We start from the raw sequence: 26,886 nt of genomic DNA, 5'->3' as shown, positions 1-26,886 counted from the left end.
TGCATCAAGGCAGTTGTTTCTGTAAAAAATTAGCATTAATTTTAATTATTTTCGTTGATAAAATCCCAACAAAAAAAAAGCCTACACACAATTTTTCTCACCAGAAGACATTTGTATGTTGAGTGGTAGGGCAGAGATAGAGTCAGAAGCCAGAGAGAGAGTGGGGAACAACATGTGGGAAAGAAGCCACAACTTGGCCTTGAGGACTTAAGCCTCTGTATATGGGGCGCACATTAACAGCGGCTGGGGGGGGGGGGGGGGGTTGATGCCCAGCTCCTACAGCAACATGTCCATTGTGTCCTTGGGCAAGACACTTAACCCCAGGTTAAGCTTCTTCAGAGGCGTATGAAATGTGTATGAATGGGATCAGTTACTTCTGATTGTCTCAATACATAGCAGCCTCTGTCATGAGTGTAAAAGCTCTTTGTGTAGTCAGAAGACGAGGAAAGTGCTAAACAAGCTCAAGTCATTTACCATTTTCTCTAGTATAGCACATAGTATACTGGAATAAAAATCTAATTTCAATTCAAACATTTCACTCTTCATAAATGCTGGGAGTACATTATTATAAAGTTGCTCCTGATACATGATGTGGTGAAATGAACCTGTTGCTTCTCTATACATCGTTTTTTTCTCACTTTCTTCTCCATAGTTGTTTGCATGACTCTCATTTTCGGTCTCATATTGTAAATTAAAACCCAGTTTACTGTTTTATATGGCCAGAACAAATGAATCAGTCTGAGGTTTCAGTGAAAAGGCAGTTGCTGGTGAATCAGGCATTGATGCAGAGAGAGGCAATCTTCTGGAAAAATTAATGTTGTAAAGTTGTTATGCAGTCTGAACATTTGCAAATAGAAATGAAAGAACTGTTCTCAAAGCAGGTTGACCCAAAGAGTCACGAAACACTCAGCATTTCACTTTGTTTTCTTCTTTCACGGTATGTCAAATGAGAGCACTCTCAGTGTAAAATACTGTTTGACTCTTTGAAAAGACTGATTCTCTTGTTCCTTGTCTCCTCTCACTTTGATGTTGCATTAAAGCTACACACTTTTCAAACTCAGGCCCCTCTCATGGGTCTGAACAGCTCTTATTAGTGCTGTCGTCACTCGCGCAGTATAAACATCCCACAGAATATATGAAGAATCAGCAGGACCTGGAAAAACTTGTCCATGCTTTTATCTTCAGTCGTTTTGATTACTGTTAATCATCACTAACAGTGTCTTTACAGGTCTGCCTAAAAAATCAGTCAGACAACTGCAGCTGATCCAGAACGCTGCTGCTAGAGTCCTCACCAAGACCAAGAAAATGGATCACATCAGTCCAGTTCTGAGGTCCTTACACTGGCTCCCAGTCTGTCAGAGAATAGACTTTAAAATCCTGCTGCTGGTTTATAAAGCGCTGAATGGTTTCGGGCCAAAATACACGAGTTACCTTTTGATAAACTATGAACCATCCAGACCGCTCAGGTCGTCTGGGACAGGTCTGCTCTCTGTCCCCAGAGTCAGAACCAAACATGGAGAAGCAGCGTTCAGTTTCTATGCTCCTTATATCTGGAACAAACTCCCAGAAAACTGCAGGTCTGCTGAAACTCTCAGCTCTTTTTAAATCGAGGTTGAAGACACACCTGTATACAGCTGCCTTTCATTAAACAGATTTAATAAGATTTTAAACTTTAACTCTGAACTGTAACTTTGAACTCTTTTTATATTTTTACTTTATTTATTTCAATTAATTATTTTATTTGAACATATTTTCAGATTGAATAATTTCAGTGATTTTTAAATGTTCTATTTTAATCTTTCTTTTCTTTCCTCTGTCATGATGCTTTTGATGTCTTGTGTGAAGCACTTTGAATTGCCTTGTTGTTGAAATGTGTGACAAAAATAAAGTTGCCTTGCCACAGCGCAGTGCATTTTGCATGAAGGGATTTTCGCTCCGGATCGCAGTCCCGCCTGGAGACTAATATCCGTTTGGTTACATAAACAGTTGCACCAGTGTGAATTACAAGTATGCCCCCATCACTTACAATTAATCAGGTCTTAAAGTCTTGTGAGGGGAGTTGTTGAGGTGAAGTGTCAGCAACAAGTGATCCCATGTGAGAGGAAAAGAATGAATAGTCCAACAGGAGTAGCTGAGACAGCATACACACACACACACACACACACACACACGTGACTGAGATACTGCATGAAGGACAGGTATTGTAAACTTTTATGTGTTTAGAAAAATCACAGGACAGGAAAGATCCACGTTTTCATGCAGGTGCCTCTCTCCTCTCTCGCTTTGTCGCAGGTGACTTATGGCTCGTTTGACTACACGTCCCTGCTCTACCTGTCTGACTACGGCTCTGACTTCACGGGAGGAAGGTTTATCTTCATGGACCAAAATGGTAACCGCACAGTGGAACCACGGGCAGGTAACTACAAGCTATCAAAAACCTAATCTTCCTTAAGTAATGCTTCATAGTGCTTTAGCGGCATTAGCTTCAAAGACGGTGTGGATTTACAATATATCCTGCCTTACAGCAGGTCAGGAATCACTATCAGCGGTAACACCTGCTGACTCCTGGCTTTGTCTATGTAAGCTTATTAATCCTCTCTTTAGTGGAGCAAGATATTTGGCTTATAATTGCTGTACCCAGCAGCATTAGAGAATCTGGAGGTGTTTTAAACCCTCTAAAAAGTGTAGAAAAGTGGAGATAATCCCACGTAAGTACGTAATCAGCAGCAAAGACTGCTGCACAGTAAAGGTTTAAAGGATTATGCTTTACCTTAGCTCAAGTTCCCCAATGTGAACAACAACTATGTCCTGATACAGAATGAAGAAACTGGTCTGTGTCTGTTAATAATGTATGTACACAGCATAAAGAAAAGTCAAGTAAGCCTGCAATGACATCATACATAATTACATAATTCAGTCTCCTGGGGTGTGATGGGATATCAGAGACAATTGTGGCGCATTTAAAAACAAGAAAATTGGATCACTTCCCTGGGGAGCGCGTGTAAAATCAAGGATGTTTCCAAGCTGGCCACTTTAAGGGAATGTGCCAGGATGAGTTCTTACAACTTGTTTCACAGATCCAGAGTATTTTAACCGATTGTATCTACTTTTCTTCTGTTGTTTGACTTTAATCACCTAAGTTTTTGGACAAACCCCAAGGCAAGTTTTGTTTAGTTACAAGGTTAAACCAAAAACACAGTCACCTTTGCAACGTTGCATATGACAAAAAACAATTATCAACTATTTCTTTCAATATGTGATTCGATTCAATTTTAAAGCTTTATTTATTCTTGAAAGGACATTGAGGTTTGCCTCATTTCCAATGCTGTTGAGATTACAAGCATATTAAAAACAACAACAACAACAAACATCCATCCATTCTCTTCCGCTTATCCGAGGGCGGGTGGCGGCTCCCCCTGGGGGATTCTGAGGCGTTCTCAGGCCAGACGGTGTATATACAGTATAATCCCTCCAGGGAGCTCTGGGTCTACCCTGGGGTGTCCTCCCAGTTGGGCGTGCCCGGAAAACCTCCAAAGGGAGGCGACCAAGAGGAATCCTAATCAGATGCCCAAACCACCTCAACTGGCTCTTTTCAATGCGATAGAGTAGTGTCTCTACTCCGAGCTCCTCCTCGAATGTCTGAGCTCCTCACCCGATCTCTAAGGCTGAGCCCAGCCACCCTCCGGAGGAAACTCATTTGGGTCGCTTGTATCAGCGATCTTATCCTTTCAGTCACTACCCAAATTTAATGAGCACAGGTGAGAGTCGGAACGAAGATCGACTTGTAAATCGAAAGCTTTGCCTTCAGGCTTCAGCTCCCTTCACCACATCAACAAACACTTGTAATCAATTACAAAAACAAAGGAGATCAATTAAAACACAATTCCAAACATTCCAAACAAATTGACTAGAAATCAAAATCCTAAACTCTGTAGGGGGGGGGAAGAACTCCAATCTTTAGAGTTTGCTGGAGGGCCGTTGATTCAAATTGTCAAAATAAAAGAAGAAAAGTACTTCTTCTTGTTAGAATAGGAATAGTGATAGCTGTATCTGGATGATCGGATGGGGGCAATTTACGATGCAATACACTTTATTGTCTTGGAGTCAAAGAGCTGCCAAACTTTCATCTGCTTCCAGCACATGAGTCCGGGTCGCAAGCAGGACAGCGCCACCGGAATCATTGAGAATCACAGGACGAGCTCTCAGGGCCTACCTCGTGTGTCTGGTATTAGTGACAAAAGCACTCTCTCATATATGGGTGGTTTTGACCCTTAATGATTCTTGCAGTGTGTGGCATGTTTATCCTTTAGAGCAGAGCCTGTTAAAAGTTGAGCCGTACAAACTCCTCTTTGCAGCACCTTACTCGATGATTTCTGTTGTGGACAGCTATGTTCCCTACCAACACACTCTCTATAGTGCAGAAGTTTAGTTTCTTTGAGTCTAGGGGCCACCCAGAAGTCCCTCATGTGTCTCTGCCTTTGTGACGGCTTTCTCACATCGGAGTCAGTACACAGCGCAGAGTTTAAGCTGTCCATCATTGGAACGCCAAAGTCATTGAAGCTGTCCACCTTGTCCTCTTGAGGATTGGTTGTCTTTTAGTCAGGTTAACACTCCCACTGAATACCTTAAACTGCTACTGCTGTACGACTGTTGATATTTATTTACAGGCTGCTTTTGGGAGGAGAAGCACATCGTTTATTTTCTTTCCTAACAATAAAGGCATTCTGATTCAGAGTATTTTAGGGACATAGTTCCTCTCCTGCCTCTTTCCAGTGTACTCTATAAGCTCCTTAGTCATGCTACCTTACTGGAATGGGTTGTTGTCCTGTCCTGTGTTGGACATGTCCTCTATTTTTCTTACAGGTATTGTATTCATTTTCATGCAATACAATAAAATCAATAGAGTCCGATCGATCAATTGCCTGATTTTAGCGTATCCAGTGACTATTTGTGTTGGATAAGTTTTAGTGGCAGCTGTGCATCAGTTGGTAGAGTTGTCATCTCTCAACCAGAAGGTCGAGGGTTCGATCCCCGATATCGGCCAATATATCGATATACGATTTTTTTCTCTCCCTAATATTGACAATGATATCGGACCCACAAATCCCATATCGATCGGGCTCTGCTAATTTAATTGCAGATATGCGTCGATTTTAATAAAAGTACTCACCAGACAAATAGCATTTTTTTAAGTAACATTGTATTACACTAGCATATCTGTCACCAGCAGAGGGCGCTATATGGATTACAACCAGCATTATCACTCTCCAGAGGGTCGAGCCGTGATGCATGTACATGCTCAGTTACTTTCCAGTTGAGTGACCATCTTGTCTGTGTTACACTGTATATCTTTTCCACATGTGTATGATAATTGCCTATGATAGATGACCACAATAAATGTATGCGTATCTATCCATCTCTACAAGAAAGATATCGGCCAATATATCAGTATCAGTTTTGTTTCTCTCCCTAATATCAATATCGGACCAAAAAAACACATAAAGTCAGGCCATAATAATCAATATGCAATATGATGTTCATTCATCTTGTCTTTATTCCTTGCTTTTTTTTAATAGTATGAACTTGATTATGGAGTAGCACCTGTAGGAGTGAAGCTCAAATAATCCGAACCATATGGAAAATATCTCGAGCCTTTAGCTCCACTTGACAGCTTTCATTCTACTCTATCATATTTGACAGCGAGCCATCCCCTACCATCTCTGTTCACCTTGGCCCTTATTTCACTCCTTCTCCCGACACACTTCCCGCCTTCCCTCTATCTCACATGTTGTCCATCATTTTCCGCCATGTAATTGAACTCATGTGCCACTTTTAATCAACAGCAATTCCAAAAGAGTAGCTCTCCTCCTTTTCGTGCCTCGCCTACAATCATTCACTTCCCCCCCCCCCCCCTCTTGTCATCCATCTAATCTCTGCTTCACTGAAATCCCCAATGCACCAGTCAGACACAAGCCTCTTTCCCAGTCAGTGAGCTGCAGTGGAGCATTGTGTGCTGCTGACGGTGTCCTGTGAAGGGACAGGGAGTGACTGAGGGTCATATGGTAATAAGTAGTGAATGCGGCTTGCCTTCCACCCTGTCTCCAGTGACAGGTTTTTGTGAATAGCATAGATGTCATTCATCGAGGAAGTGAGAATCATCTTCAGACAAACAGAGGGAATTGTGACAGTGTGATATTAAACCTAGTGAAACTCGCTCAGTGAAGACCAAGAGACGGAGGAAGAGATGTGTTAAGACAAAAGTGGGACAACTACTCCCTCCGTCCTGCTTGATAGATTTCTAATTCTCAAAGGAGATGTCACATGCTGGAATGCCTTAATATGACGGACCTGTCAAAGCCACATAGGGAGGATAACCACTTTGATTACACCTGTCACTGTGATTTTTATTCAGAGGGCTGCATTAAGTAGGAGGAGACCGATGTACTATGCATTATGCATGAGTAGCCCACATCATCTATTTGTCTCTGCTAAAGACACCTCACCTCTTTGTGAATCTCTGCGGGCCGCATGCTGGGCAGTTTACTGAAAGGTTTTGAATTGTTGAGATTCTGATCATGATATCTGGCTGGATGATTATTATGCTGAGATAATAATGGCTCTGTAAGGCGACAGTGATAAACAAGGTGTAATCACAGCACCAGGGAGACAATCAGGACTTTGCTGCAAAGGGAGCAGAAGTCAAGATTGTAATGACAGAAAGCTCCATGGAGACGTCCGTGGAAGTGTTGTTGAAGTAAGTTGCGAGCAAGGCGGCAGGACAAGAGTGGAGGATTAGTAAAGATGGATTTGCTGACTGTGAAAGCGTCCTCTCCATGGCGAGGGGAGAGACAGTGCAGAGGCTGGGCACAGACAGAAAATGCCTTGGAGGTAGGTGAAGAGCAGATAAGTGATAAAGAGATAAGGTTTTCGGCTGGGGAGAGAGATACCCACACAGCGATGGAAGGTCAGAGTGAAAAAGGCACGTTTGCCAGCCACAGGTTAACCTGCCAGCTCAGAAATCCACAGGGGAATTAGATAACCTCAGTTGGACTGCTGCCTCTAAACCGATAGCCTGACTTTGGCGGCTGCGCTTCAGCAAAGATCCAGAAACTAAATACAATGAAAATATCTGGCCTAATTCTTTGTGCATCACGGGGCTGATTCCACCACTTTATAAGGAAATCAGTCTCTTGACTCAGGCTGAGATAACCTGTGATGACATCATTGCCCCATTTGTTCTTAAAAATAAAGTGTTTTTTGGGGCCTCTGCATGTGCATGAGGGTTCCTGTCCCACCAAACCAGATGATATCAATTTAGATACCTACACACATGAATAGCAAGCAATCACTATTTTACAATATTTTCTTGTAGACATAAAAATAACCAGAGCAAGCAGTTACCAGTGGTTAGCGCTGTAACATCACAGCAAAGAGGTTTCTGGTTCGAATCCCTGTCAGACAGGGCTTCTCTTTGTGGCGTTGGCATGTTCTCCCAGTCCATGCGTGGGTTCTCTCCGGGTCCTCGGGCTTCCTCCCACAGTCCAAAGACGCGCTCGTTAGGTGACTGCATTGCCTGTCGGTATGAACATGAGATCGTGGCTGGTTGTCTGCCCCTGTATGTCAGCCCTGTGCAGCAGCAGAACAGTCCAAGGTGTACCCCGCCATTCGCCCAATGACAGCTGGGCCCCCTGTGACACCGAACGGGAAACGCGGTATAGATAATGGATGGATGGAAGCAATTAACCAGTATCAAAATTATTGTTGATTAACTACCTCTCAATTTTGCAGCCTTACTTAAATTGTGGGTCTGTTATTTGTTGACAATGGCCTAAAACAAAGCCATGTTACACTGTAAGCTCAGTTGTTCTGGATGTTATAGGATCACCGATTTCTGTTTGTTCAGGCATACACATGTCTCGTTTGAATGTCATCTCACACTGTACCCGTGTCAAAGTTGACTACATTTAAATCATGTATCAACATCTATATATATATATATATATATATATATATCAGTTCATAATATAAATGTGAAAATGAAGGAAAACACAATAACCAATAATATTAATCTGGCAGCTGTGTGTGCTGTTAGTGAATGTCTTCATGAAACCTGATAAGATGCATGATGCAGTGGACATCAGCTGGAGAGAAAAAAAGTTATATCAGTGTTATAACACCTCTTAAAGGTTTTAAAGAGCAGCTCCAGGCCTCCAGCCTGAATGACAAATAAATCAAAGTCATCAGAGTATATTTCAGTTTTTTGTTTCATGGAAGTTTCTTTGTGATTCAATGCCAACCCGCATCATGTTTCTTCAACTCTCATTTAAAACTCCAGTGAGACAGGATAGTGCCTGTGTTATTCATACCACACTAATTCATTATCTAATCACTATATTTACTGGGACAGTGTGTTGAAGTGCTCTGCAAGCCTTGTTACTGTGAGGTCTCTAAGGTATGACGTGATGTAAAAAAAAAGTGAGGTGGAAGTAGTGGACAAATCTGCTATAATGAGAATATTTGCCTTTTATATCAATGCTACCTGTAGATCAATGGAACCACACTATCAACAGAAGATCGGAGAAGAACATACCGGCGAACAGAAAACGTAATGCAGATGTTTGATTACGTGCGCGGAGATCATAGCGGTTGTGTGCAGACACTTTATGCACCGTGCAGCAGTCACAGGTTATAAACGTCACTCCCCCTTCCCATTGGCTCAAGGTTAATTCTCCGGAGAATATCCTGCTGTGTTCTCACATCAGCTCACTCGAACTTGCTGCGGAAAAAATACTAGGGGTCTGACAGGAGAAACTCCAGTGAAGTCAGAATGAAATAATTTGCTGTTTGTGTTCACACATACAGCTCCTCCTGGAAATATCAGGAGGTTTTTCAGTACTTTTCTTCACGTGAGAAAGCTTATAAGTGATAATCATCGATGTGTGGCTGTTATTGAAAAAAGGGACAACAGTAAAAGCATGATCTGATAAAAAGTAGATACTCAACAATCACAAATATTTTAAAGAAAATTCTATCTCATAGGCAAACAATGATTAAATAGAATTAGTTTTACACTGAGTTAATATTTGTTTATGTGCTTCTTGAGCAGACATTGTGTTTCAGTACATTCCTCTGACAAGAGGTCAGTCAGTGTTTTACATTCCCCGGCATGTTTTTTTTTAATCAACTTCCTTCATTATATCTCTCCTTACCTTCAGCTAAATGTGACACCCAGCACAGTGTGTGCTTAATGTGTGGTCTCCCCTTCATTGTAGATGACATGCTGTGGTCTCATTACGGTTAACTTTCATGTTCAACTCATTCCACCTGTTCACAGAGTAGACGCAACGACGTGACTGATTGCAAAAACACAGCAGTAGCAGCTGTGCTCACTCAAGGTGATTTTATTAAACAACCAATCAAAAGTAAATGTACACACCCACATTACTTGTCGCGTGCCAGTTCAATCAGTGCAATCAATAAAGAAAACAAACAGGAAACAAAACAACATATAATATACAATGAGAGCACACTGTTAACACCCCCACTTGCTCTCACCTTGTTGACATAGAGTGTCAAATCATTTTCCAAAAATAAATGCATCAAACTTCATCAACTTGCACTTGGTTGCAGGCTTTGTCAACAAATCTGCTACCATCTCATTAGTGGGACAATACACCAATGTAACTGTGCCATTATTTATAGAAGACCTAATAAAATGGTACTTGATGTCCACATGTTTGCATCTTTGTCTGCTCACAGGATTTTTTGCTAAGGCTATTGTACCTTGGTTATCTTCATGTACCTTAGGTGGTGAGTACTGACATTTATCAAGATTTTCCAACAGCTGTTTAAGATAGAGACACTCCTGTATGGTTGTAGCTAGGGCTATGTACTCTGCCTCACAGGTGGACAGTGCGACAGTTGGCTGTTTCTTTGTCTTCCATGAAATCAAAGCACCACATTCAGTTAGACTTACACAATAGCCAGTTGTACTACGTCTGTCATTACTAGCCGCCCAGTCTGCATCACTGTATGCTCTGATTCCCAGTGCCTCATCACTTTTTCTGTAACACAGCTCTTTGTCAATTGTACCTTTAAGATACCTCAGTACATGTTTAACTGTGGCCCATTGCTCAACAGTTGGCTCTGTAACATATTGTGACAGTTTGCTCACCACAAAACCTATATCAGGTCTAGTACAGATTGTCAGATATATGAGGCTTCCCACTGCCTCTCTATATAGTTTAACATCAATCAACTTTTCAGCATCATTTGTATAGTCAAGTTTTTGTTCACAAGGAGTCAATCTCGGTTTGCAATCCTGCATGTTAAACCTTTGTAATACTTTTGACACATATCTTGCTTGGGACATTCTCACACAGTTGTCACTCTGGTTGAAATCAACACCTAGGAAATACCTTAGTTTGCCCAAGTCCATCATTTTGAATCTTTCCGTAAGCATGTTCTTCACATGTCTGAGAACATTCTCATCACTTGCTGCAATCAATAAATCATCAACCCATATCACAATGATAACTTTTTCATTGGGTGTTTCCCATGAATAAACACAGTGGTCAGCTTGATTCTGCTCAAAATTGTTTTTGGTCAAGTACTCATGTAGTACCTTGTTCCAATTTCTGCCAGATTGTTTCAACACATACAATGATCTTTCCAATTTACAAAACAATTTTTCATTTGTGCCAGATTTTATTTCGTAGCCCTCTGGCTGTTCAATGTAAATTTCATGATCTATTGGTGCATTTAGATAGGCAGTTTTTACATCCATTTGGTGCAGAATCAGATTTTCTCGTGCTGCTTTTTGTATTATCACTCGGATACTTGTCAGATTAGCTGTAGGGGAAAAGGTCTCTTCATAATCTACACCTCTCTTCTGACTGTATCCTTTAGCCACGTAACGTGCTTTGCACTTTTCAGATCCATCCATGTTGTTCTTGATCGCGTAAACCCACCTACCCCCCACTGCTTTCAGGCAAGCTAGTTAGGGTAAATGTGTGATTTTCTTTAAGTGACTGCATCTCCTCATCCATAGCAGTGACCCACTCTTTTGATCTGTCTGAGGTTACAGCTTCTGTGAAAGTTACAGGTATATTACATGTCACTCTATAACAGTAATCTATGTTAATCTGAACCTGATCAGTTTCTTCATCAGATGCCTGTTGAGAAACACAGTTGTGGAAATAGTCTGGCCTCTTCCTTACTCTAGAAGGGTACCTTGTAGGCTCAGGCATAGATTCAACTGTTTGGGTCTGAGGACTACTTCTCAGTTCCTCCTCTTTAACTGAAACCTGGTCACTTGCTGGACTTGCATTTACATCCTGCCTAGTTATAGGCCTATTGACCTTCTGCTCAAGAACATCATCACCATCCTCAACAATGCTAGTTTGAGTCTGTTGCTCAACACTGGTCTTAGGAAGAAACTTGACTAATCTGTGCTTTTGCACTTTCCTGCTGTCAGGAAAATAAACCATGTAAGCTGGACTGCTTTTATCATAACCGATAAAAACACCCCTTTCACATCTTGAATCCAGCTTTCTTTTATCTTGTTTATAAGCAAAACACTCTGAACCAAACTTTTGCATCCTGGATAGGTTGGGCCGTCTCCCCGTTAACATCTGAACTGGAGTCTGTTTGGTGCGCGTATTAAAACACCTGTTCCTGGTTATGGCTGCTGTCTGCACCGCATAAGGCCATAAACCTTTTGGCAACTCACTCTCTATTATCATGCACCGTGCCATGTCAAAAAGTGTACGCCAATTTCTCTCTGCTGTACCATTTTGGTGGGGAGAATATGGCGCAGAGGTCTCGTGTCTAATACCATGCGTAACCAACAAAGTTTTGTAAGGATTTGAAGTAAACTCAGTGCCATTGTCAGATCGAAGACGTTGAATTTTACCATATGGCGCCGTATCGGCAAGAAACCTCTCTGTTGCTTGTAGTGTATCACTTTTACGCTTAAGACAATATACAAACACGGCACTGGAAAAATCATCAGTGAATGACAAAACATATTTGTATCCCTCTCTGGACTCTGGGTGAATTGGACCGGCCAAATCTGTGTGAACTAGCTCTAGAGGTATTTTGGCCCGCACATCAGGCTTTCGGTTTCGGCTTTGCGTAAACTTGCCTTGGATGCACACTTCACAAGTTTGATGTTTGTTTACTGGACCTTTAATTTTCATGCCATCAACAACCCCTTCTAACCTCTGCACATCATCAAAATTACAGTGCCCTAATATCTCATGCCATTGCTTTAAATCATAACAGCCATTCAATCTGTCATCACATCCATTAGGTACTGTATGCAAGTAATATAGTCTATCATGTACGTGAATGGGAAATTTTGTACCGTCATTGTGCACCAGAATGTCCTCGCCTTTCTTGAATGTCACGCATGCCCCGCTGGAAGCCGCTGCTTGCACCGAGAATACATCCTGTGGGTAAGAGGGAATGTAAAGCGCCCGTCTCAGCGTTGTTCTGAGGTGACGTCCGCGACTGTCCACCAAGCAGATCTCAGCATCACCTCTGCGCTCTGCTACTCCCCTGCACCTTGTGCCGTCAGCCAGCTCCATGCAATGAGTCCCGGCCTGGAACTCGTCATCGAACCTCTTGAACCTGGAGATGTCGGTGACAATATGCGAGGTGGCCCCGCAGTCAACCATCAGGCCCCTCGCGTCGACACCCTGGCTGCTTGGCTGGAATCCTGCCGCCCCATCGGTCACCAGGAATACGTATTCGTCGGTCCCTTCATTGGTGCCGGTGGCTCTCCATGTTGCGTCCTGGCGTCGTCTCCTCTTGCAGTTTACATCGCGATGAGTGTTGCTCTTGCATTGGCTGCACCACAGTTTGCGCTGACAAGCGCGAGCAATGTGTCCCTTCTGTCCGCACCTGTAGCACACCACGTCCGCTGCAGCCCGTTCAGCTCCCCGTTCAGTTGAGCCTGCACTTGCGGGTCTCGTAGGCCTCTGTCTTGTACGCACAGCCATTACATTGTCCTCTGCTGCTGGAGCACGCATCTTTTCAATGTTCTCGTAGCTTTGAAGCTTTGTTTTGAATTCTGCAAACGTTATCCGGTCATCCGATTGCGTAATATGGATGGCAAACTGTTTGAAAGTTTCAGGAAGCCCCTTTAGAACCATAGCCACCAACAGCCCGTCATTCAAAGTCTCTCCAGAACTCCGTAATGCTGTGATAGCAGTTTCTGCACGGATAACATATTCAGTCACATTCTCGCTGCTTGATTTTTGAAGCGAGGTCAGCTCAGTATAAAGACTTATTATTCTCGGCTTTCCTTTACCTGCATAATAGTCTCTCAAAATCTTTAGCGCTGCGCGCCCATCGTCAGCTGCTTCTCGCATTACAAGCGACAAACTTTTATCGTCCAAGAACTGGATCAATTCTGCATAGGCCTCAGCATTTGAGGCCGCTTCTTCTGGTGTCTCCACACCCTCGGGCTCCGTGGTAATAATCTTTTTCAGGCCTTGCAGCCGGAGGTGTCCCAAAAACTTCACCTCCCAAAGTTCATAATTCTTTTCATCCGCGTCAAATAAAAGCCTCGACCAGCGACCGCCAGGTTCTGTTCTTCTAGGCGCACTCATGACGTTACTTCAGTACGTTACAAAACAAACAAACAAACAAAAAACTCTTGACTTCTTGACTTTACTTAGCTGGGCCCATAACCTGTTCACAGAGTAGACGCAACGACGTGACTGATTGCAAAAACATAGCAGTAGCAGCTGTGCTCACTCAAGGTGATTTTATTAAACAACCAATCAAAAGTAAATGTACACACCCACATTACTTGTCGCGTGCCAGTTCAATCAGTGCAATCAATAAAGAAAACAAACAGGAAACAAAACAACATTATAATATACAATGAGAGCACACTGTTAACACCACCGTTCACGGTAATAACGACTTTGACATCCCTGCTGGCAGTGATTGATATTCATTATGTTGCATTTCCATCACATTTCTAGAACTGGCTATTACATCTTGTATTACCTCGTGGAATGTAAAATTACCGCATCACCTCTCAGGTCCATGCAGTATGGATCACAAACTGTACAGTTTTTCTCCGGGCCAAGAACTGAACATTGTTTTAGATATTCATCGAGCAAAGCCTCAGATCTTTGTAGTGAACCCTTCCCCAGAAGTCAGCGGGGTTTGACTCCAGCCCCTCGTGTCATTAAGAAATAAAACCACGTTGGTTGCAGCCCTTCATACATGCAATGAAAAATGAAATACAGGAATGCCAAACCAAAACAGAATATATATGACTTCTATAATTTGAGCATTCTTCTTTCTTGTCAGACCTGGCTCCTTCTCTACCAACAGTACTCCTAGAGGATTCAGGTGTTTTATTCTAGAGGCATCTAATTAAATGAGATGAAGAGTTTGGCTGCAAAGGTCGGAGAAGCTTTCATCTTTAAACAACTATAATTTATTAATTTATTTTCTAGTTTGCAGTCTTCAGCCTCAAGCAATGCTTATCTAAGGGACATTTTGAGGAAATGCAGCCTTCTCTGGGCACTTTAGGACAATGAGATGCCTTCTCAGATGCGTTCACAGCTGAGAACAGTAGATGTAGGATAAAGAGACCAGAAAGACTCCTGGAGAACAAATATCCTTTAAACAGTTACCAGTATGACATATTTCTTTGCGACAATGTTTTGCTTAAAAATAAAAGCCGATTGTGAAAATGAAATAGGTTAACACAACTGCACTTATACTCATATTTTTTGCCAATATCTAACTCTGTGAATATACTAGAAGCACTAGAAGCTGATCAGGCACGACAGCAGTGCACCAAAGGCACCTAAACTATGAGAAGCTAAAAGACGGGAATACAGGAGTTTGTTAAGTGTGGCTGTTGTAACGGCATAATATTGGTGTCCCATTGCATTACAGCGTTTCAGAAACACGAGAGGTACGGCGTGTGAATGCACAATGGGAGCGTCACATACACACACGGTCAGGCATTCACACACACAGCGCTATTCTGCCCTGCCATGTCCAACATTACGCATCGCCAGCGTGCCCCCCCCCCCCCCCCCCCCCCCCCCCCCCATTACACCTCTGTGGCTACCTCCAATAGTCTGAGGCGTGTCCAGACTTTTTTGACTGGGGTGTTGACTTATGCAGGGGTGGACTGAAGTGTGATGTGCGCACAAACACACAAAAATAAATATCAATAATTAACCTTTTCTAACCTCACCATTAATAGCTAGTCCACACAAGAGAATGGACACATTCCATAATTGTTTAATGACACAAAAATAAAATGTATTTGAAAAGTCTTTATATTCAATTTAAATTACAAAAAAAAGAAAATATGTTGCATTAATATTTGAAGAAAAATACTCGCAGCCTTTTCAAAAATAGACCTACCCTAAAATCCGAAATATAAGTTGCACCGGTGTATAAGACGCACCCTGTTTTTGGAGGTCTCTTTAAAAAAGAAAAGAAAAAGTAAACTGTCTTCCTGCATGACCATTTCTCTTGAGTTCAGCGAAGTCTACAACGTGCAGTTTCTGTGCAGCTGTGTCGCTCTTTTAGTCTGTTTTCTCTTTGTGGAGTTTGCACTCCTACTAGCTACAGTACGGTAGTTGTGCTCTCAGCCTGCAGGGAAAGTTGTGAGGCACAGACTCCTAGCTTGCGAGTCGCGCTGCCCGACTCCGCTGGTCACTCCTTAACTTAATTAAACTATCCTAATATAGGACTCTTTCAAACAAAAGAACCCCACAAGGTTTATTTTCGGAAAAAAAATACACCACTGTTTTCTGTAAATGCACGATTATGACCTCGTGAGGGAGAAAAGATTGGTCTGTGTCGCTGTCTTCCCCAGCATGCGATCAGCTTTCAATACACAATGAATGGAGAGGATTTTTCTTAATCGAGTCATGTTGCGCGCCTTGATGGTGGCTTCTGCACCCGCGGTAAAGAAGACGCACATGTCAGCTTTTTATACTGGTATATTGGTCTCACAGGTGTATAAGACACAGTTGGTTGGTTTGAACATAAATTCCGCCTCTGACGGGGCAAATAACCTATCACAGATTTTTGGGGTGGCACCTAATGTGGCCAATCAGATTTCTAGGGTGGGCCATGCATGTACAGGGGCAGAGGGGTGAAGAAAAACTTCACCTGACCATTCCGGCTCCGTGCCTTACACACTTTGCGTGGCCTAAGTTTCCCATCTGGAACTGGCCGTGTGTAAGAACCAAGAGTTAATAAGTGGAGATGCTACAGGTCGTAATAGTTAGAAGATGAAAAGTGAACTGTTCATAAGTCTGGAAACTGGATTCTCTAATAGTCCCCTAAAGTTCTTTAGTCAAACAGAATCTGTTTTTATTCCAGGAGCTCTCCAGAATATGAGCTATTTTTAAACCAGAGATAAAATAAGACAGGAATCGTACATATGGTGGGAGTCAGGGGCTGATAGATTCTGCTTAAACCAGCAGGGAGCAGAAACTCTGCCTGAACAGAGTTTATTAAAACAGATTGTTTCCTAAAAACAAATATGTCCCTATGACTCAGGAGAATAGAAGAGTATGTTTCCACCTCTGTGTGCTCACAATGATAGTATTTATATACGGCCTCAGTATGATTCTTCACTTTCAGAAGACACCTGCATCTTTCCGATATATACACTGGCGTGACTTAGGTATTATTGGGCAGATTCCACAGTTGGATGCATGTGGTTTATGTTTGTTTTGCACAGCTTACCTTTTGTATTAAAGATCCTCTGAAAGTTAACACTCTTACCTTACAATTGGACATGAACATAAATAAAGTTAGTTTCTTAGCTTCAAACAGTGACATTCAGCAAAGAGACTCCTTCAAGGAGAGAGTGTGACGTGGCGTTTATAAAGACACAGTAGTGGTTTGAAGAAGGCAGAAAGACAGGAATTCAAATCAAAATGCAAAAATTCTAGCTACTGTCTTAGGCCTGGGGATGAATTCATCTTTATTAACGTCTGGCCTCAACTCAGCGCGTCCCTTATGGGATTATTCAGACACATTTAAAGACAAGAAATAAAGAAAACACTGGTGTAACTCATAAATAGCTCACACAGAAACTGCATAACAAGAAGGGCGAGAGACAGAGAGAGAGACTGCATGCTTTCAAATATTATTTATTTAAAAATAAAAATTAGATTTACTTCGGGGCTTTTTGTGCCTATATAAGAGAGACCATTAGACCATAGATTCAGAAATCAGGAACAGAGAGAGTGAGGAATGACATGCAGGAAACGGAGCCACAGGTCGGATTTGAACCCTGGGCGGCCCGCTTCGAGGATTACATGTGCAGCCTCTGTTCATGGGGCGCGCGCACTAACCAATCGGCAAACAGCGCCCCCAAATAGGATTTCATTGTGTTCTATTTGGAGTTATATGTGAACAAGAAAGATGCCCAAATCCATCTATGTTTGAATATGTTGATTATTACCTAAAATGTTGTAAAAATAAGTTAATTTATATATGTGTATAAATGTAAACTTTGATTTTCGGCCTGGGTTTATCAAGTCTGTGATGACAAAATTATCTTCTCCACCTTCTTCAACAATATTGCTGTACTTTAGGTTGACTAGAATTTTGTCTTGCTGGATTTTTGTGACAGAATAAATGTAACCTGACATTCAGCTGTTCACCTCTCCATGAACTCAGAATCATTTACTGTAAGATGTCTTTAGAGAGCTGAAGTCAGACATACATAATCACTCAGCCACTTCCCGTCTCGCATCTGTTCCACTTAAATGGTTTCCATTCAGCATTTTGGTCTCTGAAAAGAAAAAAAAAAGTTTCTTATCTTGTTGTGGCGGCCGACATGATAGACACGACATGTTGCCATGGAAATACCTGATGTTACATCAAAGAAAACTTAAAAAAAAAAAAAAAAAAAAAAGCAGAAACATCTACTGAAAGCTGCCGTACTGTTGCTGTATATGCTGCTGGGATTAAAACAGCATTTAGATTATACTGGGATACGCAATATTAAACATATTCTCTTCCTCGGGTCTGTTTCCCCCCTTCGTCTTGGCTGCTTCAACTCTGAGTTCGTTGTTCATTGGGGTTGGAGGAGGGGAGCAGCGGCGAGAATCGCTCCCATGATTCCTCGCCAGCCTCGACATGATCTTCTCTTAATGTTTTGACTGAGAGCTTCCTGGTTGCATAATTAACACGCTGTGCCTACGAGGAAAATATAAACGCTAAGCAGTGCTTAAACTTTGTTCATTCTAAATCCATAAAAAAACCTCTTCCTTTAAAGGCTGTTCAAATCTTGGTAGCTCTTTTTATTCCTCTTCATAAACTGCGTTCACCTCTCTAGTGCCTCGTCTTGACAGATGTAACTGAACAAACATAGATCTCAGACATGGACAATCCTCTTTAGTTGAGCTGTTCTGTCTGTGAAGTCTTGTTGGTATCACTGTTTCTTACAGGGTGCTAAAAAGTGAAAATATATACAGCAACATTATTGCAACAGTGACGTCTGAAGATATACAATTAGACACATGAAAAACTTTAAAGAGGCTGAAAGTTAAGCTTAGAAAATATGATGTCACAAGTGGTGTTCTATTTTTATTTTTTCATTCATTCCACTCGCCCTTGTAGCTCTGCTCTGAAGAACCACTACCCACTGGAGGGCACTTCAAAATGAGGGAAAGGGCCAAATGGGGAATTGGGGTTTTGACTTTGAGAGGCTCTGTAAGGGCTATCAAAGTAAAATGTATTACTGCAGAAAAGTTTGGAGCTAACTGAGTCATTACTGCTGCCAGCTGCCTGGTTGGAAAAAAACCCCTCTTTTTTTTGAGGACATTCTGATTTACAGGGACAGCGTGTTTTGGTCTCTGCATTTGTCTTTAAGTAGGTAAACATCGTCTTAATGATTTGTACTGTGCATTAAATACGTTTTCCCAAAGGATCCCTCAGATTGTTCCCACTTGCTTCCAACTATTCTTTGCACGATATTGATAACACCGGCAGTATCTTTTATTATATGTAATATTTGAGAGACTTATATGAAAAATTATATTATAAATTAGGATTTTCACAATACTAGAATTTTAAATTTACTGCACTTTTTAAATAAATGATCAATTCAAGTTCATATATCGTCATCAACAACATCAACAGCTGTTCTCCAGAGTTCTAATCAGGATCAAAACCATCCTAAATATCATCATCATCAAATTCTTTAAGTGTGTAGGTGTTCATGAAAGAGCTGGGTCTTTCGTTTTTTTGTTTTTTTTAAAGGTGCAAAGGGACTCTGCAGATTGAATGGAGTTAGGAAGTTTGTTCCACCACCGGGGGGCGACAGAGGAGAAGAGTCTAGTTAGAGACTCAGGACCCTGTTGTGTAGGATGGATCAGAGACTTTCCAGAGGCAGAGCGTAGTGGGCGTGAGGGAGCTGGAAGCCAGAAGGAGATATCTGTGCCTAAAGCACGGAGTTGGAGAACATACTGGTGTTGTTGGGATAAGGATGTGTGAACATCGACCCCCGCTCCGCTGGATGTTATATTAACGCCAGTGGAGGGATGTGTTAAAGGCTGATTTGTTAATGTACCCTCACCTCACCTGACATTACCGTGATTTGCACACACACTGAAGTATCCTTTCTGAATAATGTCCTATAAATGCACAAGAAATCGATTCTTGGCAGAGTGTGAACCCTGCTGAATTCCCCTGTGAGTATCCCTTTATTGTGCTGGCACTAATCTCTACTGCTGCCTGTACAGAATCTGCTGGCCCTGCACAGTATACACTGGGAACGTATATATATTGACAAGTGCTAAGGATTATTCTCAAAGATTATTTCATTGTGCTCTTACCTAAAGCTGTGTGTATAATTTAAGCACCTGAAAGTGCCCCCCTTTCCGGTGACACACAACATGCGGACCACCACCCGCTCACACTCGTTTTCTGTGCATTTCTCTTCCTCATTACTTTCCATTCTTTAGATTTTCAGTGCAAATTTCTATGTTTAACTTGAGCACTGCCGGGGGGGGGATTAACCCTCCCACACAGAGTCTGTACACACACACACACACACACACACACACACACACACGCCATCATGCATCATGCTTGGGAGGGAAAGTAGTGCAGATAAATCATCAGGTCATAATGATTCCAATTTTTTATTAATGTTCTTGTAATGAGATATCCCGTTCAAAAGGCAAAGAAACTTACAGTTTAACAACTTAACTTTTAAATATAAATCCCTTAAATGTTGCAACATCTGCAGAGGAGATGAAAAACCTAATGCAAATGTCTCTCTGAGAAAAAGCAGGTTGTGTTTACAAAGGAGCAGATTTTCTGGTAGAAGTGATTAGCTCATTAGCTGGCCCAGCGAAGCACAGCCAATGATAAATAAAATGTATCCCTCTTCAGACTCACACTGTGGGTCAGCCAAGGAGACAAAGTTTAGGAAATGTTTTAATAAAATAGTCAAAAGAATACATTTCAGCAGTTAAAAAGAAAAACACTCCCTGAATAAGCTGAGCGATGTCCTTGTGGTTACGTCCTATCGTAGGTGTTCAGGCTTCCATCTTTGTCTTTTGGTGTTCTGTCTGCTCCCTTTATCACACCTCTCTCTCTCTACCACAAGCAGTACTGCTTAGTATGCATGCATATTCTGCTGAAGGCTCAGTTCAACACTTTCAGGAATAAGCTTATTTTCCAAGGTTGAGATGAGAATATTATTGTCTATAAAATTAGTCTGACCACATTTTCAGCCTCAAAAGAAGTCATTGAAGTACACTGAAGACAATTATTTCAGCACACTTTTACAGAACTGCTTTAAACACTTTGGACCCTAAAGAATATATATGTTTTCTTGCTGGTGTAGTTTAGTCTTTTTAACCAACACATGCTTTTCCTTACCAAACCTGCTACACCTTACTAAACTGACTCACCCCAGGCTTTCACACTTGCAGAAAACTCCTGAAAAACTCCGGATATTTGCCGGAGGAGATGTATGTTTGAACTCGTACTTCACCCGGAGTTTCTCCAGACAGACCACTAGTATTTTTTCCGCGGCAAGTCCGAGTGTGCTGATGTTAGAACGCAGCAGGATATTCTCCGGAGAATTCACCTCGAGCCAATAGGAGTTGACTGGAGTTAGTGAATAGACTGTCTGCATGCCACCGCTACGATCTCCGTGCACACAATTATCAGCCGCATTATGTTTTCTGTTTGTCAGGATGTTCTTCTCTGTTCTTTTATTGATAGTGTGGTTGCCTTTAACTACACGTAGCATTGATATAAAGGCAAATACGCTCATTAATGAATCGTATAGTTGCTTCATCTGCAACATCCGCATTGTTGCTTTTTATGTCACGTCTTACCTCAGGAAACAGGAGAATAGTCTTCAGCTGTGAGGTGCATATGTGAACAGCCAGGTCAGCAGAATATCCGGAGCAGTCCTCCTGAAATGATCTCGATATTTTCAGGAGTGTTTATGGCTGTAGTGTGCATAAGGGGCTAACTCAGTTAGACAGAACACCAGAGAAAAACAATCCCCCTGAGGCCATGATGAAAATACAAACTTTCTCATCAGAAAGTAGAGTAAGGTGCGGGGGGAGACTGCTCCTTCTGTTTTGAATATGGACTGAAGTACCAATTTTTAACACTGTGTGTCAGAGTTACATACTGGTCCTTTAATGGTAATAAAAAAAAGTCTATGACATTAGTATTAGCAACACTGCAAAGACATCTCAGGTAGTTAAGATTGTTTAGAGAGAATTCACCGTCTGACGTGCTGGAAGTTTCACTTTTCCTGCAGGAGCAGTTAAGTCAGAAAAGAATTCATTTGAAATGCACGCTGGCTGGGTTGTGTGTAGGAATGTTGCTAGTGACTGATGTCCTGGTGGCTTTAATGGAAATTCAAACTCAGATTAACCCACTGGTCCAAACGTAAGAAAACTCTCAGGAAACAGTTCAAATCAAGCACAATTTATTCAAAACTCTCAGCGTGTGAACAAAGTAATACAGTTTGCAGAGTGGCTAACATTAGCGTTGTTAGCACCGCCAGCCTTCGGTTCTTCTTAAAGGTTAACGTCCACACGCCTGTGCTAAATGTGGTTACACTTTGTTCTGGTCAATATACCAGTTTATATCAAATGTTTATCTCAAATTTCTAGATCGAAGTACAACCAGACACTCTGCTCGTAGAAGATGATTTCTGCTCACTGTGCTTGTTTACATCCAGCCTGTAGAGCTATGGGGTAAAGTCACATTAGCCAGCTTACAGGCATTCTACGGCTAGGTCACAGTGTGAGCACATCATTTGACCAGCATTGAGGGCCAACATAAAACTTTAGTAATAATAATTTAAACAGACTTGTATTTCTGCTGCCGACTACAGCGTGTATGCTGTCTGCTGTGTAGTCGGCTAGTCAGATATCTGAGGAGTAAAGCTGATGGCCTTTTCCCTGGATCTCATCATTATTAGCTTTTCATAATTCGGTGAAAAGATCTCAGATTTATGAGGTCATGATCTGGTATTCACCAAATAAGGGGGACTGACTTGCTTTGGTGAATGCAGTGGGCTTCCATCAGTCTTTCATTTAAATCTGTGATGTTGGTAGGTGTGTTTCTGAACTTTGGTCCCGTGATTTTAATTTCCTATAACGAGCTGGGTAAACAAAGCACAGACACCAGTTCTTTACATGTTTAACATGAGGGTGATGTCGACCATAAAATCTTCATCTAAATAAAAAAATTAAAGTTTTCCCATTCTGTTAAACTATTATTTGATACCATTTCTCTCTCTCTCGCTCTCTCTCCCCCCGTCTCCTCTCTCTTTCCATCCCTGCCCAGGCAGAGTCTCTTTCTTCTCTTCCGGAACAGAGAATCTCCACCGCGTCGAAAGGGTGACATGGGGCACGCGCTTCGCCATCACCGTGTCCTTCACCTGCGACCCAGCATACGCCATCGCTGACCCGGCTCTGCCCTCAGACACCCAGGGGTGACGAACATGCTCGTGGCCTCAGATGAGCCCTGCAGCAAAAAGACGGGGGAGGCAGAGGGGAGAGAGGAAGAAACAGGATTTTTTTATATGGAGCTTTTACTTGTTACATTGTTTTACTGCAGCTGCACGGTAAAAAGTTTTTCATTGTAACAGACCCTTGTATTATTCTCCTTTTTTTTCTTTTACAGCAGTGTTTTTTTTTTCTTCTTCACAATCATAATCGCAATGGCATGTTTTTGATTCCTCAACACGTTTCCACAACTTGTGTCTCTTGATCTTTTGGGGGGGGCCAGCTCATGCAGAAATTGCCTCTCAACTGACTCGATATCAAAGAAGCTAAAGTGGGATCATGTGCTTACTGTTTATCTCTGGGTCAGAAGAGCTGCCAATCCTCGAAGAAGAGAGATACGATGTGGTGAATCACTCACCATCACACAATTCCCCACTCAGGTTTGCCCCCACACCCCTGACCCAGGAGGTGTTTTCTTCTAAGAAGAACCCTCCCCTTGTCGAGTGGAGATATCTCTTTCTAGTTGGTTAACATTTAGTGGGTTGATGAGAATGATTTGAAATAAAAAAACTGACAAAACATGAACCATGTCTCTTTTTCCTCATTTCTATCATTACCATTTGTTATGAATAACGAGAGCAGTTCACTTCTAATGATATTAATAAACATCATTAATATTAGTGTTTGTGTTGATTACAACTACAGCCTCATCTGCACGTCCTCAAGAAGCCAGAAAATTGATGACTTGAACGAAGAGACTCGACAATCAGAATCTGTTCAAGAAGTCAACAGGCTTGCCTTTCTTATTTTCTGCTCAACTGCTTACAGAGCAAAGCAGCGCCTCTATTCTCAGATCTGCTTAAAGGTTTAGGAGCTCGAGACTTGAATCCACAACATGGCTATTTAAATGCCACAAAAAGTCAAACTTACAACAGGTTATCAAAGCTGATTTTCACAAGCTGATCTCCATGTTTTTTTTTCATCAGCTTCATTAGTTTGTAGTAAGTCAGTTCCACCCTCACTCCTCACATTTTTGTTTCTCTTTGTTGCAAGAGGTTCCATTCATGTTTATCGTATGCTGCAATTTTCAGGTTATTATAACAGGCTAACGGCTACATCAACAGGAAGTCACTCAAGGAAAGCGGCAAAAATGAAGCCAAAAAGCGTTAAGTGCAAAATCCTGCAGTTCGTCGAGTGTCCACTTGAGGCTGACTGCAGGAACACAGGAAGTCACATACACCTGGCAGGCAAAAGAGCCGTGTTTAGAGTAGAAATTGACATGTTATCAGCCTGGTACAAAAAAATGAAAAAGGTCTAATTAGTTAATTTAATACAGCTCTGTGATTTTATGTGTTATCCATAGCTTGGTGAGTAGCTGAAATGATTGGCAGGTGGGTGCGATGTAATGCTTCATCAAGAGGATTACAACCCGCCTCTGCTCCAGCTCTCAACCTGTAGTTAGGCTGTCTGAAAGTTAGGTTGAGACAGGATTTCCAGCATGGCGGCTGCTGCCAATGAGCCTCCTGAGCCCTCTGCCGTTACACTCAGGTTACTGTTGTCACTCAGGTTCGTCCATTAATATTTACAGTCTATGGGTAAAACATTTCACATGTGGGTCATGTGGTGGTGATGCTGTTAAAGAGTCTGAGTGCCGTTAGAATAAACAACGTAGCGCTCTTTCTTGCAGGGTAGGTGTCTCAGTCTGCTGCTGAAGGAGCTGCTCAGAGTCCCCCACAGTGTCATGCAGGGGGTGAGAGGGGTTGTCTATGATTGGCTAACATCCTCCTCTCATCCACCTCTACAGAGTCCAGAGGACAGTCCAGGACAGACCTGGCCCTCCTGACCAGTTAGTAAAGTCTCTTCCTGTCCCCCCTGTAACAGAGTCCTGCACCCGCCAAAGTACCCGTCTCCTCAGCAGGTGAAGTGGACTTTGGCCCTTCTTGTAAATCATTTGTTGTACATGTTTTAACAGTTGTAACAGCACTGGGCAGCTCCTTCAGCGTCAGGCTTCGCCACCTGGTTGTGTGAAGGAGAGATACCGCAGGTCCTTCCTTCCTTCCTGCTGCAGTCAGACTGTTTAACCAACCGTGCTCCCAGTAGATCACAGAAAACACACACACACAAACCGGACAGTTCTCTCCTACATCTTGTGCAATAACATCATATTATGTTATGTAACATAAACTGCTAACTGATGCTATCTGCAATAATAATATTTGGAACCTAGTTGTGCAATAACATGTTCAACATTATGTGCAGTGTGTGTGTTTCCTATTACTGAATATACAGACTACATCTGTGTTACAACTGCAGCTCTGTTGTTGGCTCTTTAACTATTTGAGGTATATTTTTTAAATGTGTTATTTTATCTAATTTACACCGTAAATATCTCCATTGTGGGATGAATAAAGAATTATCTTATCATCTAAAGTAAACCCGTTCCTGCACTGTTGACAGCTATTCAAAAGCCATTTACAACTATGGTATAGGATAGGTTTTGATGGAATGGTTTCACATCAGCCATTTAAGTGGACGTCAGCATCCCATCGCATACACTGCCACCCACTGTAGTGAGGTACAAAACATTTCTTCAAAAGTTAGTCGACAGAAGGTAAGAAATGTCGTGCAGGACAGGAAAATCTCTAGGAAAACCCCTAGAAGTGATAATCTTATGTAACAATACAATTATTAAAATACTTGATTGAAATTGATTTAGGGTTCAGAGAACATTTTGATTGACCACCTGTCCACTAAATTGGATGAAATTGGCTACATTTCAATTACATTTCAAGTTAATAAAGAGACTTTGCTCTGACTGTTTACTGTAACTTACAGGTTATTTTATCACAAAAATCTATATTTTGTGCAAGTTATTACATCAGTTCTCTATCTATGTGATTCTATGGAAAGAGCTCAAGTTTAAAATCAAATCCATGCTCTCTCATATTATTATCTGCCCCGTTAAATGTCTGCAGTTGTGCTGTTCTGGCAGCCTGTGGGCAAGTTTGAAAACTCAGAGACAGAAGTCATCCAAACTACATTTAAGAACTCAAATTGATTCTCTCCACCCAAGTGAACATGTGGCAAACTGAAAATGTCTGTGTTTAAAGAACAAAACAATTGTTTTGTTTCTGCATTAAAAAATAATGAAATACATTTTTTTTTGTGTAACTGTGTTGAACTATGTCTCCTCTGTAGTGACTTCATTTGTAACTTGATCAAAATTATGAATATGAAACAAAACAACACTATCTTCCCCTGGAGCTGAGAGCTGTGAACTCTGTGGACACTTTTAAAAAGCAGTTAAAGACACATCTGTTCAGACTTGCCTTTGTTTGATCTGTCTTTATTTCATTTTATGTAACCGTCTGTTTTTAAAGGTCACATATTATCCTCCTTCTCTTACCAGTTAAAATAAGTCTCAGAGCTCCCCAAAACATGTCTGTGAAGTTTAATGTTCTAAATCCACTCTGATCCTGTGTTTGATCATGTCTATAAACCCCTCTATTTCAGCCCTGCTCAGAACAGGCTGTTTCTGTGTCTGTACCTTTAAATGTAAATGAGCCTTTGACTCTCTCCCTCAATGCCATGTTGTTTACAGTGAGACAGCAGACTTAGACGTCAGAACAAACACCTAGCTGTGGGAGTGTCACCCACCTGGGGGAGGGGTTACTGCCCTTTGTGATGTCATGAAGGGAAATTCTCCAAACAGCCTGTTTGAGCACACATTTTCTGAAAAGTCGAGTAGGCAAAAGACGGAGAGGATGGACTTTTCTCCTAACTAGACAGGATAGTGACACATATTAGCGTTCCACAAACATGGTGAAGTGTATTTAGCATAACATGACCTTTAATGTCTCTGCTTTTCTAATCCTTTACTGTG

At 41.7% G+C, this 26,886-nt stretch overlaps 1 protein-coding gene across 1 annotated transcript in view; it reads left to right on the top strand.

Annotated features, from left to right (window-relative positions):
* The window catches only part of uts2r2 (urotensin-2 receptor 2), a 37,965-nt gene extending 14,377 nt beyond the window's left edge, over positions 1-23,588 (top strand). Inside the window, exons 8-9 of the mRNA XM_061029138.1 lie at positions 2,293-2,416; positions 22,843-23,588. Coding sequence (XP_060885121.1) covers positions 2,293-2,416; positions 22,843-22,994 — 276 coding nt within the window. The 3' untranslated portion in view covers positions 22,995-23,588. The remainder of the gene's footprint in view (positions 1-2,292; positions 2,417-22,842) is intronic.
* Positions 23,589-26,886: the final 3,298 nt, after the last annotated feature.

The sequence above is a fragment of the Labrus mixtus genome, chromosome 21 (assembly GCF_963584025.1).
Source record: "Labrus mixtus chromosome 21, fLabMix1.1, whole genome shotgun sequence".
NCBI classification, from domain to species: domain Eukaryota; kingdom Metazoa; phylum Chordata; class Actinopteri; order Labriformes; family Labridae; genus Labrus; species Labrus mixtus.
Note: the sequence above shows the minus strand (reverse complement) of the source record. Positions and strands in the feature narration are given on the sequence as shown.